The 22,895-nt window shown below is 39.8% G+C and overlaps 1 protein-coding gene and 1 long non-coding RNA gene across 11 annotated transcripts in view; both read right to left on the reverse strand.

The window, feature by feature from the left end:
• The window catches only part of ches1 (checkpoint suppressor 1), a 31,464-nt gene that overhangs the window by 5,536 nt on the left and 3,033 nt on the right, over positions 1–22,895 (reverse strand). For 3 of the 10 annotated variants that reach the window (XR_004775798.2, XM_035524194.2, XM_027000771.3), the window contains exons 2-4: positions 13,031–13,614; positions 2,977–3,113; positions 1,691–1,749 (exon numbers count right to left, since the gene is read on the reverse strand). Coding sequence is in view for 9 of the 10 variants with exons in the window: in XM_035524194.2 (XP_035380087.1) it covers positions 1,691–1,749; positions 2,977–3,113; positions 13,031–13,549 (715 nt within the window). In the remaining variant the exon portion in view is untranslated. Of the gene's footprint in view, positions 1–1,690; positions 1,750–2,976; positions 3,114–13,030; positions 13,615–14,726; positions 14,889–18,069; positions 18,189–18,351; positions 18,522–19,083; positions 19,223–19,317; positions 19,339–22,895 lie in introns of those variants that run through there. The other 7 variants (XM_035524196.2, XM_081717375.1, XM_035524197.2 and 4 more) reach the window with 7 other exon arrangements.
• LOC145658711 (uncharacterized) lies at positions 6,605–8,072 on the reverse strand. The gene is made up of 3 exons (XR_014124498.1): positions 7,951–8,072; positions 7,154–7,310; positions 6,605–6,732 (listed from the first exon to the last, which is right to left on the reverse strand). It is a non-coding gene; the product is annotated as an uncharacterized LOC145658711 (long non-coding RNA).

Below are 22,895 nucleotides of genomic sequence, written 5' to 3' on the forward strand. Positions count from 1 at the left end.
ACCCAACATGCAGAGCACAACATTCTGCTGTTGTTCATCCAATGAACACATCTGCATGCACACGCATCTGCCCAGAGACAACTCAGGGGAGTGACTCTGTTCCCCTTTTTTGCGTTAGGTGATTTTACAAATGTTCCTCTTCAAACAACCATCAATATTATGCAAATAGGAAGTAACGAAGTACCCAAACGGGCCAAAAATGACATTCAATTATTCCTTCTAAAACAAATAGATTCAAACTCTTCGAATATCTGTTTTTGCGCACTATATCCATAAGAGCACAAACCAGTACCGCCAGAGACATAACCACTTGTACAGATATATTTAATTCAACATAAACTTATTTTTAATGTTTCCTTGACATGGAATATTAAAATTATAATCCAGTGATATCAAATCAATCATAAGAAATGTGACAACAAAGACTTTTACCCTCAGGGACACTTTCCAATAATGTGCTATTAAAAACAGAAAATTAGGCTACTTACATTCTTGATGCTAGAACTCCCAAAACACTGAGTTAACATAATGCTAGGAGACATTAGACCATAACATTTGGTTGCATATTTTCCAGACGTGCCCTAAGGTTCCTCGTGCTGCAATGGTGGGTTAACTATAGCTTATGCAGCTTGCATACAGCTTTATGGCGATGTTTCACAATTTTGGAGTCTATTGACCAAAATTGCACGAATGCAAATCACTCTCTGCAGCCAAGTTATGAACTCTCTGATATCGTTACCACATTGCTGTTGTAGAATTAGTCATTTGTTTCATCTTGACCTACACTTCATGTTCAGTCAATAAGTGACATGGTGTGACTCCTGTACGGTAGTGCATTCAGTGCCGTGACCCAGGCCCAGGCGAGAACTCACGAGGCAGACAGCCAAGGTAGAGCTACTTTCCCGTCACCATGGAATAGTAATTTTTTTTATTTTATTTTAATTTTATTTTTACAATTCGACTATATAATCAATTTTAATTGTTCGTTGACAGCAGTATAAGGAAGTCAGCAGTCCAACTCTTGGATTACAATGTGGTAAATATTGATACATCTTTGAGCTCTTTTGTAGGACCGAGTATCTTGATTGATGTTTGCCATAATGATCACTGCTTGAATAGATAAGTCTCTACAGCACTCCCACACACACATAGCTCTCATTTCATGTAGACACCCACTCACACTTACAAGCCAAATAGACTGAGTGGAGTCTTTTTCAGGCAATCTTCTTAAGCTCTTCTATGGCCATTACTCCATTAGCAGGAGTAATGGGAGAAAGGAAGCTCTCAGACCACTAATGTGTCTCATTTCTCCCACTGAGCAGATCTGTGTGGTAGGAGAGAGCACCATGATTGGTACTGAATGGCCATTTTAGCGGCTGGACCACCAAGGAGGGAGAGAGAGAGAAGCAAAAACAGAGAGAGAAACAAAAGGTGAAGGGAGAAAGCAGAAAGCAAAGGTAATGTTGCCCAAGCAATAAATGCAATAAAGAAGGCCATGCAGATTCATTGCAGTGAAATAATCATTTCAAAAGTGTATATGAAAGCCACTGAGGTTTTCCTCCAATCTCAGCCAGGTTTCCTTATTTGGGTATTTTGATTCCAAAGTCATTAAAAGCAAAAACAAGAAACAAAACAAAAAAAAAGACGAAAGCAGAAACAGAGTTTACGCATGGTAAGAGACAGGGATTACCTTGCAGAATCACTCCGACATTTTTCCGGAATAGTTGACTTCCTGGCCATAAAGGACGACTGGAGAGGACGAATGAAAGAGAGAGAGAGACACAGAGAGACATAAGATACAGTCTGAGTCCGTGAGTGTGGACATTCCACAATGATTACTAATTATTGTCGTCATAACTCCTCTGGGTCTGAAATTGCTATTTTTAACTGTTACAACCACACCCTTGGCAGTGCCTAGCACTCTCTCACATCCTGACACAGCACATCTGGCACTCCATCATCTTTGTCCACCCATTAGTCTCACATTATAGAAGAGGCAAGAAGCTCTATTCAGGAGCAAAGTTAATGAATACTTAAGACAAGATGAACATGCAAATCAGCAGTTAAATGAGTACACGGATGGATGGAAACCGTAGAACACCCACTTGTGTGTTTGTGAACTGTGATGTCAGCCAGTAGTGAGGGAGTGATTTGGAACACAGTGGTGTATTGGGCAGGTGAGCTATCCTCAACCCTCCCTTCACACCCTCACAAAAAAGACAAAGATGAGTGAGTTGTTTATAAACACACACACACACACACACACACACACACACACACACACACACAAGCCAGAGATTAGATATATTTTAGTTCCCTCTGCTTTAAAAAAATCACTTTGCAGAAGATGCGAGAAGGCCCACAGCCACCTGCTGTTGCTATGGAGTTTAATGTTGCTAAGGCAATAGTGTGTTTTATCACAAACTGTCTGTCCTGTCTTGTTTTTGTTTTTTTTACACTGGCCAGACAAACAGCTTTGTGCTCCTCAGCACCTGGCTCAGCCCTTGTGTTGCCATGGAAGCATTCTGGTCACCAAGACAACAGAAGTGTGAGAGAATGAATGGTTTATGGAAGGCAAAGTGCATTTTCTCTAGTCTTATGCCCAACACACACACACAGAGTCAGGTTAATCTGCTCCTGGAATCTGGAGTGTGAAGGAATGTGTAGAAGCTGACCCAAAACCAAGTTCTGTAGAAGTGAAAATTCGCACCTCATTCCTGAGCTAAATCTCACCCTGAGCAGACATGGAACAGGATGGACCATGAAAACTGACACTTTACAGATCGACAGCTCTCGTTATTTGCTTTTTTAGTTTTTCTTTCTGTGTCATGCATTGAAAACTGAGCTGTATCAATGTATCATAGCAGTGTAAGTGATGCAATCAAAATCAGGTTTTATTTTTAAATTGCTCATTTACTATTAGCTTTCTGACTGTTGTAAAGGCAATAATTCATTAATCCCAATGAAGGCAATTACCTGCTGTATTGCTGGGGGCAGGAGCGGGTGGAGATGGGCCACTGAGCATATGGCTGATATGGGGTCTTCTTCAAAGCCTGGATCAAATTGTGCCTGTATTCAGGATCTATAGACCACAGAGAACCTTTACCTATGCTCTGTGAGGGGACAGAGAGAGACACACAAAGAGAGAGAGAGATCAAACCCTCAGGGTCCTGCACAGAGGGTAAAGTTGTGATAACTTGATTTTGTAGAATCACAGTCTCCACCACGTCATCACAAGCACGGTATCAGAATAGTGAAAAGACAAAAATGTGTCATGCCTGGTTTTGCCAGCACTGGGATGGAGAAGCATGCAAAATTTGAGGCCTCATTCCTCCATTCAGCATAACAATTTAAAAAAAATCACTAGAGTTGCAGTTCACTCCAGTCCATGGTAAACAGTACATTCCAGAACATTCCACTAGCATTCCCTAAATGTTTCCTCAGGCCCAGCCAGACTCTCACTAAAGCTGACAGGAAATTAAATGAAATTGAAGAGGATTAGAACGGTCATATCTTTCCACTACTGATCTAATATTTGCCACTGTGATCGGTGCTGTCGGTCAAAGACAATGGAGCCTTTTTAACTTTTTGTCTCTATGGGGCAACACTTGGGTGTATATTTAGATCAAAGAAGCTCCTCCTCATATAATTATTCTACTGACAATCCATGAAGAGATTTCAGGAGGCCCCCAGAAAAAGCTTCTCAAACAAGGCATGTAATTCGATATCCTACTCTTTTGATTTTAACGGTCATGTGCATGATAAAATAAGGGCCATGATGGTGCAACAGTGAGCTTTAATAACACAGATAGTAATTAGAGACTTGTATTTTATTAGTTTAAGATAAGTTGTAGAGTGAAAAACTCTACTGAATGATGGTGTGTATTTTGTTTGTGTGCATATATAGGGGACAAAGAGAAAGAGGAAAAGAGAAAAAAGCACAAAGACTGGAAGACAGAGTGCGTAAGAAACCCAGTGTCAGCGTAGTGTTGTCTACTGTGGGTGTGTGCCGATACTGACGCTCATGAGGTCTTCATTCACATTCCCACTGAGCACAGTCGCTCCCCTGCCAGGCCCCATATGCCCTCAGTGAGACCCACCGTGCCTGGGCACCAATGCCAACAAATCCCGTCCCTACAGCCTGCTTCTGCAGCATGTTGGCATGTGCCCACAGCCTGCAGTAGGACAGCACCCCCTTGATAATGACAACACTAACACCTCCTTCGCTAATCACCATGACAACACCCCACTTGCTAATCCTCAAGGCAACAGCCTCTCATTGATCACCATGGAAAGACCCCTGTTACTAAACATCACTATAGCCCTCTCATTCTGTAGGGGAGGAAGGAAGAAGAGCTACAGCTGGGCTGTTCTGGTCTCCAGGGTAACAGGCCAGGAGTCGGGGTGGATGGAAGTAGCGGTACTGACATGGGGCATGGGGATGTTTTGGTGGACATCATGCAGGAGGAGGATGAACTAGGGTGCAAGCAGCCTCCAGATCATACAGGAGTAGTCCAACCACATATGCCAACAGTCATGAAACCTGGCACTTAACAGAACTTTATTTAGAAATACTTAAGGATAAATACATGGATTGTGGATGATGCAGGCATGAATGGTATAGTAACACTCCTGAATAATTTTAAATTCCACATTATAGGGATTAAATAGGGATGAATGAATAAATATTGATATGTAATAAATATCCATATTAAACTATGTACTTTTCATGTTGCTCAAGTACATAGATTCATGAAGCATTATTGAATATTTCACCTCTAGATAAATGACATTTCACCTGTGTTTGAATGTCTGTGGCACTTATCTTAAGTTTAGCTGTTTATCAATTTATTTCTTACACATGGCTCAATATAAGTTGACCGAAATGCTTTCAACACAACGCAATAAAGTTTATCTTGTGGCAATGTGAATAACTCTTGCCACATGACTGGGTTTCATGTTATCCCATTTATTCACTCATTATCAATATGATTAATATTCACAAAGGAAAAGGAAATTGATTTCCAAATATAGAGGTTTGCTCAACTTGATTCCTTATGTTGTTTTATACTAATAATATAGCTTGGAAATTTAACTAACATTACTGTTATTTAGATGTATTTTTAGAAAGAAAAAAAAACATAACTAGCTAGCTAGCTAATTGTTCTTTTTAGTTTTTCATAGCTAGCTTAAAAGCCAAGTGTCCAAAACAGGCCATTTCAATAACACATAAGTGAAAAATATAAATTAAATGTTTAATTTGTGAAGTAATTAGGTAGCTAACATTAAAAATAATTTTGTTCAATTTGCAGTTTATGCTATGGGTAACTAACTAACTACCTTTAACTTTGTGCTTGCTAGGTTAACTTTTTCATATGTTTGACAGCTATACGAAGAGCATTAAGTTTGAGACCAAGGACATAATTATATTATCTCTATCATAATGAAGCTTTCTAAATGCAATGCATTATATAAATCCATTGCATTTAGAAACTGCCCTTAAGAGGCTCTTTAATGTATACTTTGGCCATTATAATATATATAAGCGGAGAGTTCACTAAGAAACATGCACACTCCTGTTATATTCTGGGTCATCTTGAGTCCACAGTCAGTGGATATTCATGATTTAATATATATATATATATATATATATATATATATATATATATATATATATATATATATCATCATGATCTGCACTGTGTTGTGAGTACAGAATGTGTAAAAGGAAGCTGCTAACTAAAAAAAAAAACAGATGACTTCAACCTTACCATAACTAGGCAAGTATTCATTTATAGACACTATACAGAGTGACACAGAAATAAGGAAATACTCAAGTCCAATTGAAGAGATAGAGTCACTGGGACTCCTCACACCCAGGATGGATAAGAATTTGTCCAGCTTACCTAATGTTTGGTGAAAAGTCTGCCAAAATGTGGAACTCAAGTTCACCCATCCATTACATGAAATCTGAGGCTGAGAAAAGCACCTATATCATGCTGTGAATAGAGGAGAAAGGCAAGGACCTCTTCAATACATTGGCAGTAACAGCAGACCAAATGGAGGTTTTAAAGACTTACTATGACCATACTGAAGCTTATATCATGCCTAAAGCAAACCCCATTTTTGCTCCATGAGAAAACGCAGAGAGCAAGTGAAATGAGAAAATGTAGAGCGCAGTTTGTTACTGAACTTATATTACTTATGAAAGACTGTAACTACTCAAATAGCAATGAGTTGGTCAGAGATAGAATTGTTTTGCCACAATCTCCCCGATGGTTTATTTGTAATCAGAAGGTTGCTGGTTCAAGCCCCACCACTGCCAAGTTGCCACAGTTGGGCCTATAGGCAAAGTCCATAACTCTCAATTGCTCAAGTTGTACTCAGTCACAATTATAAGTTGCTTTGGATAAAGCCATCAGCTGAATTCCATAAATGTAAAGGAGATGCCCAACTGCAGTGGTGATAACAGAATGACTAATTCCATTATTTCCTTGAGGGAGGGGGGGGGGGGGGGGGAATCACACCAATGCAGATCCAGCATGGTGTACATGCAGTAAAAAGACTGGTATGGCTAGGCCAAATGAAGGATACAGCTCCAGTGGGAGAGAGCATAGTAGTGGCAAGGAATGCCCAACTTGGAGATGCTGGTGCCAAAAAAAAAAAAAAAAAAAAATGCAAGAAATTTAACCATTTTGCCAAAGTGTGCAGAATGGAGAGACAGCAACAACCCTGAGAAAAAAAACACACACACAGACACCAAGGACAGTTGTTGAGGGAATGTTGACAAGCTATTCATTGATTCCATCATAAAACAGAATGCAAACACATCCAGAGAGCAAGCATTTGTAGAGCTGGAAGTAGGTCAAAAGAGGAACAAATTCAGATTCAAAATAGACACAGGTACTCAAGCCAATGCAATACCCACCAGCACATTCTACCAGATGTTTGAAAGTGCAGTCCTTGATCTGCCATCTAATAAGATCTCAGGTTATGGTGGGCATGCAGTTTCCATGAATGGTTCATGTAAGATGACACGCAGGTCCAGATACAGCACTATTGGACTTTGATGTTGTTTCCACAAATTCCACAAATGCTCCCCCAGTACTGAGCATGAGAGCATGCCTGGACTTGAACTTGATCAAACTGGTACCTGTCATTAATGTACAACTCCAAACATCTTGCAGCATTATAGATGAGTTTGCTGATATATTCCAAGACTTGGGTAGCACTTGCCCCAAACCCTCAGTCATACCAGTGGCATACTCTCCATGACATATCCCTTACACTCTGCAGCCAACTCAGATGAGCTAGATGAAAGAGATATAATCCAAAAGGTCACTGAGCCAACAAATTGGTGAAGACCATATTATTGACATACATTTCCAGATTCATTCTTGGACTATCTGAAATGATTGTTCTGCTCTCACAGTTTATGCTAACAAGCATTGAGATTGTATGGGACTCAAATTACACAAGATTATCACACAAGAGCCAGGTTTTGTCCATACACACTAAGGCCAAACAAAATATTCTAGGGCTCCCAAGTTGATGCTTCCAAGAATAGCTACGTAGCATCCATAGATTCAGTGTAACAAGCCAATTTCTTGTACACCTAAATCACTGAATGAAACTGAGCAAAACTGTGTAAAAATTGCAAGAGAACTATTTAAGTTGATGCTTGGCTGCAAGCATTTTCAATAGAGCAACAGTAGAGTCAGACCTCAAGTCACTGGAATAGATAGCAAAGGCATAGAAAGAACAAAAGAACTAATTGTATGTTGTAAAATGTCATCACTCACACACACACACACACACACACACACACACACACACACACACACACACAAAAGAAATAAATATATATATATATATATATATATATATATATATATATATATATATATATATATCAGGAGATCACAGCCCTTAGTGTTGCAAGTGTTCCACCTTCCACATGTTTTCTAGCTCTTCTTTCCTGTCTTGGTATTTCTCAAGCTTTTCGTGTTCCTTGTTCCTGATGTTGCTGTCAGTTGGGATTTCTACATCTATAACTTCAGCCCTCATCTGCTGTTGATTAAATATATATATATATATACACACACACACACACACACACACACACACACACACACACACACACACAAAAGAAATAAATATATATATATATATATATATATATATATATATATATATATATCAGGAGATCACAGCCCTTAGTGTTGCAAGTGTTCCACCTTCCACATGTTTTCTAGCTCTTCTTTCCTGTCTTGGTATTTCTCAAGCTTTTCGTGTTCCTTGTTCCTGATGTTGCTGTCAGTTGGGATTTCTACATCTATAACTTCAGCCCTCATCTGCTGTTGATTAAATATATATATATATATATATATATATATATATATACACACACACACACACACACACACACACACACACACACACACACACACACACACACACACACAATAATATACCTCTCCAGAATCTGTTCAATCTGCTCCCTGCTCTCACTAAAGATCACAATGTCGTCTGCACACATTATAGTCCATAGGGAGTCCTGCCTGAGCTAATCGGTTAAACAGTACATCACCACTGCAAACAAGAAAGGGCTCAGCGCCAATTCTTGATGTAATCCCACCTCTACCTTGAAACCACCCATCACTCCTGTGTGTCTTACCATTGTCACACTGCTTTCATACATATCCTGCACCACTCTTACATACTTCGCTGCTACTGCAGATTTTCTCATACAATACCACACCTCCTCTCTTGGCACCCTGTTATATGCTTGAACTCCTTCTGCCCATCTTTATACTTCTTCACCAAAATTCTCAGAGCAAACATCACATCTATAGTGCTCTTACATGGCATGAAACCATACCGCTGCTCACTAATCCTCACCTCCTTTCTTAATATGCTCACTAATCCTCACCTCTCCATTTAATCTGCTCACTAATCTTCAGATCTCCTCTCCACCCTTTCCCATAGCTTTATGCTGTAACTGATCAACTTTATGTCACTGTAGTTACAACAGCTTTGCACATTACCCTTATTCTTGCAAATGTATACCACGAAACGACTTCTCCACTCTTCAGGCATCCTCTCTTTCTAAGATTATGTTAAACAATATGGTTAAGAACTCTACTACCATCTCTCCTAAACATCTCTATGCCTCCACAGGTATGTCATCTGAACCAACCACCTTTCCACTCTTCAATCATGCTCTCACTCAGTTAAGCACAATCTTTGCGAAAGTAATAGCGGATAAACAACCACCATCAATGAAAAAGGTGCCAAATACAAGCAATTTCTATTTCTCCATGAGACTTAACAATACATTGCACCCATCAATACATAGTTTGACCCACTGAGCAAACTGATCCAGCTGGATTGATGGGGGCCTTGTCCAGACTGTATGTTTCAGGTCTTGCCATAGTTGTTCGATAGGATTCAGATCAGGCCTCATAGAAGGCCACTTTAGAATAGCACAATGTTTTGTTCTTAGACATTCTTGGGTGTTTTTATCTGTGTGTTGTTTTGGATCGTTATCCTGTTAGAGGACCCATGACCTGCGACAAAGACAGACCTTTCTGACACTCGGCAGTATGACTTATTCAAGAGTGCTTTGACTGTGTTGAGACTTCATTGTGCCTTGATTCAAGGCACCCTGTTCAAGATGCAGCAAAGCATCCTCAAAAACTGATCTGTTCAGAGGACATTCTATCAGAAGCATTTTGACTTGTCAGTATGTGTTTTATCAAATTCAACTCTGGCTTTTTTTCCCCCCCAATGGTGGAGTCCTCCTGGAACTTCTTCCATGAAGCCCACTATTGCTCAAAAAGTGATGGATGATTTCCTCATCATGTATTACTGCAATGTACAGCTTTACACTGGAGAAGGCTTTCTGAGCAATTTGTTGAACATCAGAGTTAAGGGTTTGTCATTTCCAGTGGCAAGGCATTTTAATACTAATGGACATTAATGGCATATCTGTTTTCATTGCCAGTTGTTGCTATGGCAGCAATGAAATTAGGAAACTCAAAGAAAAAGATATGCTCTACACTCTTGGAACTTTAGAACCCCCTGGAATGAATGTTATGATTCATGAAACATCTACTTTTTCAAATATAACCTAGGTCCTCCTCCTACAAATTCAGAAGCACTTTGCTGGTACAGCTGATGAAGGAACTCTGTTCAAAACATCCTGGTAGTTGTAGCTAAGTCCATTCCCTTCAGTCTTACAGACTACATTAACCTAATATTTTGTTGCACAACCTTTAGAGGCAATCACTACAAACAAGCAATTTCTATCTCTCCATGAAATAGAAACAACATATGTTCTCTTCAAATAAATAGGGACATGGTAGTTGTAGCTAAGTAACAACTCTCTTTATGTCATCAGTCCCTCCCATGTTCCGTGTTCCATGTTTTCCCTGGCTTGTGTTTGTTTGTTTTTTTAGTTCCATGCCTTAGTTTCGTTTTCTCCGCCCCTCGTTTCATTGCTTACACCTGTCCCTTATTTCTACCTTGTTAAGTTCATGTATTTAAACCCTGTCGTGTGCCCTGGTCTTGGCTGTTCATTGAATGTTTATTTTGTATGGTCATGTTCCTTTGTACGCCGTGCCTTTGTGTTTATCTGAGCTTTGCCTACCATCTTGTTATAGCCTGATTTCCCTGTTTGCCTTTGTGTGTTTTGTTATCATGTATGCACGTACTCTCCGTGTCGGCTCTTTGACCCTGGACTGCCTTAACGACTCTGATTCTGCATTTGCCCTGAATAAATCTCCCTCTTCTCCGCACGTGTCCGCCTCCTTACCACTCACTGTTACACTTTAGTCTTAAAGACTACAGATTTAACCAAATATTTTGGTTAATATAATACTTAATATACCCTAATATGTTTCTGTATAAACAATATAAACTTATGTTCTCTTCAAATATTAGATCTAAAAACAAAACTGGTCTTAGTGTCTAAAAGTGTCATGTGCTTGTTAGTTTACCATAGGACCTGAAAAACATTTAACTGGCCATTTCACAAGGCTTTTTAAAATATAAAATAAACCTTCATGTATTGATTTCATGTACTTAATATAAAGTCATCAATACATATCATATAGAATACAATAATTCATGTTAGTGCAACCTATAAAAATATGCTCAGTGTTGTATCATTAACTAATTCTGCATACTTAATATAAATTCAGATCAGGATATGTTCTTTAACAGTTTTCCACAAGGCATAGTGAACAATAATGAATGTGATATAGACATCTTTTGAGTACCATAGGCTTGGGGTCTTATGATATTTATTAAATATATTTAAATTCATTCATAGTCTTAATGTGAAATATATAATAGTGCTCACTAGTGTACACTACGCTGTGTTGAATTGATCCATTACATTAAAAGTATCATTATACATTAATGAATATATTCAATTAATTATGTCATGAATTATGTTATTGTTTTCAAAATATACAGATAAATTATTTGTTTTATGTATTATGTAATTATTGTATTTACTTAACATCTAACCATTTAATTCAGTTACAGTCCATAACATCTTTACAAGAATGACCAGACCAGTGAATTAGCCCACAAATGCACATCCATGCTAGTAATTTTGATTATGATACCTGATATTCTGAGCAGGCAGCACTGATCTATAATATAAATCAGTAGCAAGCAAGCTTTAAGGTTTGAGGTTACCCATCATACAGAACATCGGACAAATCTCACTTGGAGCATTTCCATAATGCATGCGTACACTCACCTTACACCACTTACACCACAACCACCAACAACAAAAACACCTCTATGAAATCAGTCTTGCTGTTGCTGGAGTAACAGATTACTTTTCAAGTCAACGGCAGCCTGGTTGCCATGGGAATAGGTATACACAGTAAACTCTCAGCACAATAAGAGACCAGATGACAGGGTGGAATGTGAGAGTGAAGGGGCACACACACACACACACACACACACAGTCATACACACTTATAAAAATACATACTTACATGCATCCCCCGCCCCTCCCTTACTTGTATATTATGTATAGTATGGAAAAGCAGTACCAAGGAAAGTGGAGCTCCTCTTTGCTGGCAGACTATTACTGGACACTGAAGAGAGATGTTTGAGTCCAAAAATAGATACTTTTTAAGTAAAAAGTTTGTACATATTTTAATTGCAATAGCAGCCTTATTTATGAATAAGTAGCCTAATATATATTTATTGTAAAATGTAATTGCTCTGTCACTTAAAAAAACATGACTGATAGAAAGCTTCTAAAATAATTCTAAAATAATGTAAAAAGTGCAATTTTTAAGTACTATTTGTGGAGCCAAAACTTTTACATTGTGTTGCCCAGTGTTTTTTTTAACACCATTGACACTGACTTTTCTCTGAACTATTTACATGACATGACTTTAATGTCTGATTAGCTTCAAGACAATAAAAGGCAGTATTAGAGTCCCTATCCTTTCACCTCCCCTGTCCCATAATCATTCTGCATATTTACTGCCTGTCTCACATACAGCTCTCCCTCACTGCAATGTTTACTACATGTCTCACATAGATCTCTCTCCCACTGCAATGTTTACTGCCTGTCTCTTATAGCTCTTAGCCACTCCACTCATTCTGTGCAGATTTCTGTTGGGTCATTTCCACATCACTACACCACAGAAACAAACACAGCCTGAATGCTTTCATACTTCCATCTTTCTCTCTAAACTGTACATAGTTATGTATGCAGAGCCAGAGAGGAGCTACAGTGTAGCTGTACATGAAACAGTACCTCATGAAAGTAGCAAATAGTATTTTAAAAAATCAGCATACACCATATTCAAACCAAATAAAGTTAAAAATCACACACATACATACACACACACACACACACACACACACACACACACACACACACACACACACACAACCCTGAAGACAAACATGAAACTGAAACATGGAGTGATGAAATATTGATGTGACTCTTTTGAGAGAATTACAAAAGTGCTAAAGTACATGTTGTCCCCACCTGACTACGATCCTTATCGACCTTCTTAAAGCACTTGTTGAGTGACAAGTTGTGACGCACTGAATTCTTCCAGCCAGTAGGGGCACTAGCAAAGTAGGGGAAGTGTTCCAGGATCCAGCCATAAATGTCTTTAACAGGAAGCCGCTTGGATGGGGCATCCTCGATAGCCATGAAAATGAGGCAACTGAAGGAGTAGGGTGGCTTGCAGCTGGGCCCCATCATCACCCCACAGGGCTCACTAGGCTTCTGCAAGGAGGAGGAGGGCAAGGAAGGTTCACAGTAGCGTTCGGTATCCTGTAGGGGGCTCACACTTCGGAGGCCCGGGTGGCCCAAGCTAGTTAGAAGGTCTGTGCTCTCATGTAGCCAGCTGAGGCTAGTCAGCTCCTCATCCTCAGCCCGGGAGAGTGAGGCAGACAGGGAAAGGGACAGGTCCCCTGCTGCTGAGTCCTGGTAAAGCTGACTCAGACCCTGCGCCACGCTGCCGCTGCTTGGACCCTCCGCTCTCTTACCGGGAGGCATGGTGGCCAAACCCACACAGCCGGCTACTCTCACGCAGCCTGCCACGCCCACACAGCTTGCCACTCCTACATGTGAAGAGAGTGAGAGGAAAAAAGAGTGTTACAGTTCGGAGCAAATAACCTAGATATATACATACTGTATAACTATGTTCATCTAATAAATTTTCATTTAAAAGTATATATATATATATATATATATATATATATATATATATATATATATATATATATATATATATATATATATATATATTAGTCAAACCAAACTTGGCACTCAAATCAGTCTTAGGTTATATTTTCATACTTTGTATCCCATATTTATTTTCTGTGGCAAAACAGTAGAAATACCACATTCAGATCCCTTTTTACACTGCCCATTTGAGATTGAGCAGCGTGCTTTATACTGCAGGCCTTAGGTCGCTGTGGGGTGCTCAATTCAGGCTTCAATGCATAAATGCTTATTCTGGAATGCGCAATCATCCATGTGACTCCAGATGTTTCCGTTGAATCAGGCAATGTCACCATTCCATTTCCAGGAGATTAGGTCAGCCTGTGGTCATCCTAAATATTTATCTTTAAATAGTTTTTTGCTAAACATAGTTCACTGATTGTCAGCTAATTGCATCACTACATTCTACAGAAATACCTCTAAAAGTGTGTGCATGTGTGAGTATATGAGTGTGTGTGTGTGTGTGTGTGTGTGTGTGTGTGTGTGTGTGTGTGTGTGAGAGAGAGAGAGAATATAAGGGCTATGGGGTTGGCTTGTCTGAGGATAGGATTATAGTGGAAATCAACCTGACCTATCCACAGATACTTATCTAAATAAGAACGTATCACACAGTGCGCAAGCCAGCATGGGTAATCTCCTCCCAGAGCCCTTACCTTCACCCCAGCTATAATCAGGTGTAACTCACACTCTAACAGAAGGAACATGAATGCCCGCCCACACACACACACACACACACACACAGAGGTTTGTGTATTACTATAATATAAAGTCTTAACTAAACAGCAATGATGTTGTATAAAGCCTACTTATAATCACTTGTCAGGGAAAATAAATGGTTTGCTCTGTTAGGTTATTTCTTGGAAGAAAAAAAAACACTAATATTCCTAAAGTTCAAGTTTCAAGTTCAGGTTAAAGTAAACGCAATTCCATCAAATCTAATGTTACTTGCCTTTATAATTGCTGCACTTGATCAAGCATGCCTAAGGACTTAAGACACTCACTGTCAGATGTCACTCAGCAATAAATGTATATAATGTGAGTGACTGACAGCTGCCAGCTTCAGAGCAGCTTGACTCACAGAGATCAGTGGTATGGCTCATCCTCACAGCATCTATATCCAAGGCAACAGAAGGACGACATCTTCAATCATTTAGGACGAAGAAACATATTTACACAAAACACAGATCATCATGGTACCCATGCCACACAGTTGAAGTGAGGTTTGTGAGAATAAGTGTGCTTTGAGGATGTCAGTGGTAGGGGCTGGAATATTGTGTAGCCATGTATGCACAACAGATGGGGAGTTGGCTGTTTGTTAAGATGTTCAGGGTTCTTGGAGATTCTAAGGGTCTTTCTGATAGCAGATACTGTCATTATGATTTATTGTTTATAAACAGCACCAACCAGACCATTCTGTTTAGTCCCATGATATGCAGTGATAGAAGGTCTTGGTAAATGAGTAATTTAAGGTCTCACTTATTAATCACCAAACATGATCACGTAAAACTCTATAAAATGACTGATTACAGCTTTCAGAGGAAATAATAGAAGATTTGAGGTCATGTACTGGGAATTTCTCTCTAAATCTATTTCCTTGTCTTTATTTATTGGAAAGAAAAGATAATAAAATGGTAATATACTGTGTATGTAAGATGGCAGCTGGACTCTAGTCATGGAAATTCCCAGTGTCTATAGCACACTGATAAGCCTGATGATGGTCATACTCTAATAGCCTGACAACGACTTTATGTAAATGGTCAAACTCCAACACCTTGATTTTACTCTAACATCCTGTTTATCACTGTTGCAGGATGTTGGACTCTAGTAATAGACTACATTACTTTCCCTGATTAAACACACCTTATTTATCTCATTAGTTGCTTCACAGGCCTTCCACAAGTCAAACTGAAAGAAAAAATCTAAGCTCTATTTAAGTGCTATGACCCTTCAGCACCCAGGTTTGATGTTATATGAACCCAGCTAAATACAGAGTCACTGAGGAGGCTGCATGCCCATACTGCTCATGCAGCAGCTCAGAGAACAGACACACATATGGTGCTGAGCTTTACTGCTTGGGTTTCCATGGCGCTACTGCCACAAAACATTATATATGACAGAAAAGGGCCATCTAATTTTACCGTTGCTATGACGACAAACTACTCCAGCAAAAGCCCATCGGAGCTGGCAGTGAAGTTCTCCGAAGGCTGTGGATTAATCCTTTACTGCTCTTCCCCCTCACTCCACACTCCTCTCCCCCTCTCACTCCACATTTATCTCCCCCTGTTTCACTCCACATTTATCTCCCCCTCTCATTTATCTCCCCCTCTCTAACTCCACACTCCTCCCCTCTCCCCCTCACTCCGCAATCCTCTCCCCTTCTGTCATTTCCCCTTCACTCCATTCTCCCCCCACTACACACTCCTCTCCCCACTCACTCCACACTGCTCTGCCTCTCTCACTCCACATTTATCTCCCCCTTCTTTCACTCCACACTCCTTTCCCCACTCATTCCACTCTTCCCACTCACTTCACACTCCCCCCCACTCCACACTTATCTCCCCTCTCTCACTCCACACTGCTCTTCCCCTCTCTCACTCTACTTATCTACCCCTCTCACTCCACACTGCTCTTTCCTTCTCCCACACCAACTTTAGTCTCAGACTTATTTTACCTGAAGGCACAATCTTAGGGATTCAGCAGGAGTTCATAACAAGCTGCGCTTCAGTGGTTGAGCCAGACAGTTTTTATAGCATGGCATCAAGATGCATAATTACACATCTGGCCCAGTGTTTCCAGACTGATTAATTTCCCAACCATCTCAATGAATATTTATTTGTAATGAAGCCATGTAATAAATAATGACACTTGCTGGGCTGAACAAATGTGGCCTAATCTTACCAGTACTGGGATCGATGTGGAGAAGAGCAAACATGTTGCTTGTTGGCCTGGGCCAACACAGTGCATCTGCTCTACATGCCGTTCCCAAACTGGACTGTCTGAGCAGGGAGTCTGAAGGAATGTTTCTATATTACTCTCATCTTCATTCATGCTATTTTCATTTATTATGACACCGCTATCTTTTTTATATGAAATCTGATTGATAACGATCAGTTTGCATTGTGATTCTACAGACAGACAAGGTGCATCTCTTTCTAAGACAACCATCTCTCTGTTGAAGGGTGTTAACCATAAGTCTGAAGTGCATGCACAGTGACCTGCTGCTGGTATTAAAACATCTAAAAACCCCAGATTTTGCTGCCCTGACATTGCCCTGTTAGCTACATGCCATTATGTATCGATCCTTTAACAGGCACGTTATACGATGTCCTCTGTGACAATACATGCTCGGGCAAGAAGAATTGCAATTTCCAATATTTGAAGCCAAAAACATTTACATTGTGTTAATAAAGTTTAATGTCAAGAAAGTAATGAAGTTAATAGATGATGGGCTAGAAGTTAGAACAGGGTGTAAGATGATTTTAGAGTGCACAACTGTTAAACAAACCACACAGCCATTTGACTCCTAAATGAGGGAACATACACTTGGAGAAACAAGGGCCAGTCAAGTTGCAACCTGCCCTTCAACATGACAGAGTCTTTTACTAATCTTGAATTAGGTTTGCAGGTAATCGTGCAAGAAAATCAATAGGGTTAAATAAATCTGAAGTGTACTTTTGAAGTGTTCATTTGAAAGAGGCAAGTTGGATGCTTTCATTCACACACTTCAAGAGTTAACCCTAGAGATTTTGTGAATTAAGCCTGTTGGCAAGTGATATATTTTTGAGCAGTGTCAGATTTTGTGTTCTTATTTATGTGCAGTGTATTAAAAGATTAAGGGTATGTATGGACTTAAAAAAAGGTTAGACGATTATTGAAAGTCTTAGTGTGTGTGAGTACTATTTCAACGCAGTCTCTCAGAGCGGTCACGAGTACATTTTCAGTGTTCTCTTACTGATGTTTTCTGAACTCATGTTAATATACACATTTAAACCAATTTTTGATTCATTTGTTTATACTCCAAAGTACAAAATGTTTATTAAGTCATGTCAAAATAGTGAAAATGAGACTGAAGTGGTTCAGTTGCATAAAGTTAAAAAACAAATTAACATTACATAAGAAAAATTAAAACATCCAGTTTAAGAGCTTCACTAAGCAAAACTACTGAATTGTGTTGGACAGGTAATTTCTTACTGAGCTTATCTGTAAAATGAAATATTAAAACTATACAAGAGAAAACAAATAAGAGAATTCTCTCTGAATGTCGGCCATGGTAAGGAAACGGATATACTCACCCCCTACTCGGGCCCTGAAATATAGTCTTGTTTAGTTTCCATTTCCTGTGTTCCCATGACAACAGTGTTAGGGCACACTAGGGCATACACATTCGGCCAACCAATCAGGCATCACATCTCTGCATCAAAGTATGTGACCCATTCGTGCAGCCAACAGTGTCAGGGTGTTGTATGAGCAATGACAGGAAGGTGCAGGGTCATTTTCTAATGGGCTTTTGACAATATCACCCTCCCCATGTTAGGTTTGGGTTAGGATTAAAGCTCAGTAAACATCTTTCTTACCTCCAGTGTAATATGTTTTTCTTTTTTCTGTGCTGCTCAGAGTGCTTGTCACTAGCTGTTAATGTCACAAAGTGCACTTGACGATCACAAGTGCAGAACAGCCATCAGGTCATTTAATCGATTGATTCTCTTTATTTCACACTGCCCCCAACACCATACCCTTGCCGCTACTCAAAACACAGACACACAAACACACAAACATGCACACAAATAATGCTAGGTTAATAAGATCAACACTAACACTGGCCATCTCTCCTCATCCACTACAGTCACTGCTATTGGAGGCTGACTACACTCATTTGGCTGATTCTCTGGCTATTCTGCTCCATCTCCTGAGCTTGGTGAAGGTGACCTGGCTAAGAATCACACCAGTTCCAGAGCAAAGAATCCCTGCTCACTCCCTTTAGCTGCACACACCACATGGGTTCAATCCCAAATGATTCCCTACTCCCCATGAAGTGCATTATACTGCACCCAGGATAAGAGCATTTTCTGTGGCATGTACTATACTGTAAGTCACGAAAGGGATGTTTAGAATTCAGCCCTGCATTGTACCTTCACTTCTGCTCCTACATAGAAAATAACTGGATCATACCAAAGTCCTTATAGGCAAGTCTGTACACCCAGGGGACATCTTTACAATACCAGCAGTTATTTCCAGTTATACGAGATCAGGGTCCTACTGACTTGAATGCAGATCTATAAAAATGAAAATAATAGCAAACATATTACTTGGCCAAAGGAGGATGGGCCTCCTCTTTGAGTCTTGGTTCCTCTCAAGGTTTCTTCCTCATGTTCTAGGAAATTTTTCCTTGATACTGGCACCCTTGGCTTGCTCACTGGGGGCTTGGGCTCTGCTTTGTGACAACAACTGTTGAAAAAAGCACTATATAAATAAATTTGACTTGACATTTATAATAAGATGTTTAAAATCACTGGTAAAATCCAACAAAATAGCATAAACACCTTTTGGCTCAAGTAAAAACATCTGGCTCAAATAAGAGCAAAAAAGGTATTTTTCAGATTGTTACATCTATGCCTTTCTCAATATCAAGGAGTGAAAGTCTGAAGAAACACCAGCCGTCTGTTTTCTGCGGTCAACAATGGATATGATCACCCTCATTCACTCATCACTATTCCTTATAAAAACAATTTAGGGAATTAGCCATTGTAACAACACTGCAGTTTCCCAGACTACATTATATGATACTAAGTCCAAAATCAGTCACTATTCACTATGCACTTATTTATAATATCATAAATGATTTAATTCACAAGGCATTGTACTACAGCCAAATGAGTGTGGAATGTTTCAGACACACTTTACCATTACAGCTGGATGCCCCATGACTTTTGAACTTCATGACAAAAATGTTCAGATTAATGCATTGAGATAAGCACCCACAAGCTTTTAAAATTCATGCGCAACAGTTTTAAAAAAAAATTACACAAAGACCAAAATGTTTTGCAGTGTTACACTGCAAGCTAATTGGAAATACAAAACGAAAATATAAAGAGTATGATCTTACAATGCAACTTTAGTCAACAGCTGTGTTGTAAAGACAGAACACCAAATCTGGGTTAGAGCTAACATAAGAATAGCATAGGCCTTGTTATGGAGCAACATGGAGTTTGGTTCATTTTAATTAAAAAGCAGGAATTCCTGTAATATAGCCACATCTTTAGCTATAAAAAGTATATTCATATTCCATAGAGTAGCCTGTCTCTTCTAATAATAATGCCTCTGATAGTATGCGGTATATATACATTTTCAAGATATGTATACTGTACTGTATACATATGATATAGCCTGCATAGCCTACTTATTGTCTGAAAGTTCTATTTTGGTTTCATGTATAACATAATATAAACTGATTCTGTGCTATTTTCCAAAACTACAAGATAGCATGTAATATGACATACCTTATAAGTATAGGATATAATATACATCTTATAGTTACATAATATTTATTTAATAATATGTAAGATGTAAAATATATATAAGACATAATAGGGTCATAAGTATAGGACTGCATAAGCAAATTTCATATGTATATGACTGTGTAAATTCAAGTATAGGGTGTACCTAAGTGTGGAGGTAGAGAATTTCAGAAGTGTATATCTGCAGGAGTACAGAGCCACACAGTTGCACAAGTGCAAGAGTACAGATGTGCAGGAGTACACGAGTATATAATTACAGAAGTGAAGGAGTGCAGGAGTGTATACGTACAGGAATTCACAAGTGCAGGAGTGTATATGAGCAGGAGTGTATAAGTACAGGAGATCAGGAGTACAAGAATGTATAAGTGCAAGGAGTACAGGAGTATATAAGTGTAGGAGTACAGGAGTGTATAAGTGCAGGTGTACAGGAGTGCAACAGCTTAAGTAGTAAAGGAGTCCCTCTGTATTGGCATGTAAACTCTTATGTGATACTCAGTCTCCACTTTCCTGGGTGCACCTACACTATGGCCATATCTAACAGGTTGCCAAAGCTTTTACAGTCAATTTTAAATGGCAGACCACACAATTGGGACCGTTACTCTGTGATCATGCAAGTGGTAGAGGCCTTTACTGGCCTTTCTTATGACTGACCAGGTATAGACCTGGCCCCAGAAGCCAAGTGTTACTTAGCGGTGGTAATATCAATAATGTATTGATTTAAGAATAAAAAAATGCTACTAAAAAATAAATATTGATATAAATAAATGCATCTGTATTGTTTATGCATGAATATGCCTGTATAACAACAGACTTATGCATAAACTGAGTATGCTCTTTGTTAGGTATTATATATGCATATATAATAGGTATAATCATATAATATGTGTATATTGTTCGTATATATGTGCAACAGTTATCTCCTCTGCCCTCTTTTTTTAATAAATCTGGGTGCAGTAGGGCTCATGAAAAATCAATCCCCTCTTTTCCACATATTTGCATTTATGAGGTAACGAGTGGCCCAAACTGTGTATAGATCAATCATCTTTTTGATGAATGAGGGTCCTACGGCTCCTCTAGTAGGCATCAACACAGCCAGCCTGTCCTCAGCCCCCAAGCTCCCTCCTGCTGGGAATGCCATGGCAACAGCTATTCCCTCCACCTGCTCTGTCTTCAACTCTCACACTGCAATATGACATTATACTCTATACTCTTAACTACGCGTTGAACATCTGCCTTAGATTTTGCCTCTGAGCCATACAAGATGAGCAGTTTGTAAGAATACACCAGTTTGCGTGCTAGAAGTGTGCCAGTTTGGTGCCACTCTCTCCATCATCTGGCGGGTGGTCATGGTGGATGACTGGGCCCTGCTCATGAGAGTCGTTCTGCAGTGGATGCTGATGGAGGGGCAGTTTGATAGGTCTTGTCAGAGGTCCAGCAGTGAGGACCGATAAGGCCACAATGAAACAGGCTCAGAGAAGCAGCCTAGCAATCTCATATCCTGCATGGAGTGCAGGAGGTGCAAGAGGGGAGGAGCAATGTGCAGAACCAAAGAGAGCAGATATATGGTCATGCCCTGTCCTCCATAACCCATCCTGCTTTCTTCATAACTTCTCCTTGCTCGACGAGTAACCCTGTACCCCCTACCTCCAAAACCACCTTGCTCCCCTGTAAACAGGCCAGGAGGATGGGGTTTCCTCCATAACCCCACTTTCATTCCTGTGTAACCCCACTTTGCTCATCCTGTTATGTCATCTTCTGTGCTCCATAACTCCATCTTGTTCCTTCATATACACTGGTTGGTGCTTTGTTCAAAATCTCCCACAATCCTGCAGTCCTAATGTGTTGTTCCTTTAACAATAAGGTCCTCTCAGATTCCTGCCCTCGGAATCTCTGCATCCCCCTCTCATGTGACAGGTAATATTACAGGATACTGATGGGGAGCTGTTTTGAAGGGGGGTGGCTATTACTCAGCCCTCCTCAGTCTACCCAACACATGCGCAACTCAGCTGGGAGGCTTAGTGTTAAGGTGCAGGCAGTGGGCACAGCAATAATGCTCTAGCAGGAAAGCAGCAGTGCTGAGCTCATGTGAAGACATCATTCATCCTGTGTGGAGCTTGAACTGGAGGTGAGTCGGACCTTCTAACAGCCTGTCTCTCTCTCTATCTGTCTCATTTGCTCTGTGGTCCCGCTACAAACTTTTATTACCATTATTTCAGAACAGCAGCATGCACACTTAACTCCATCTCACCGTGAAGAGACAACCAGGAGAAAGTGACCTTCCTTTCAGCTAAACACACTGATCAGCTGTTCCAGTTTTGGGGGGCCATCCCCAAAAATAAATGCCCATGTGAAAGTGAAGGCCATGTTACAGAGAAACACTGTGATGTAAAATACAGACAAATACACACAAAAAATGGCTAGCAGCATGTGATGAAACACACTTAGCGTTCTTATTTAGTTCAGTTGAACTGTTGAGGGAGGGCAGGAAGTCAGATGCTGCCACTGTTATGATCTGCAAGTATTGTGTGTGTGCGCGTACATATGTATTTTGTCCTCACTCCTGGGTGTGTATAAGCTTGCCTGTGTTTACCACAGAAGAAAAA

Source organism: Electrophorus electricus, chromosome 7 (genome assembly GCF_041902795.1).
Source record: "Electrophorus electricus isolate QZ-2024a chromosome 7, ASM4190279v1, whole genome shotgun sequence".
Classification (NCBI taxonomy): Eukaryota; Metazoa; Chordata; class Actinopteri; order Gymnotiformes; family Gymnotidae; genus Electrophorus; species Electrophorus electricus.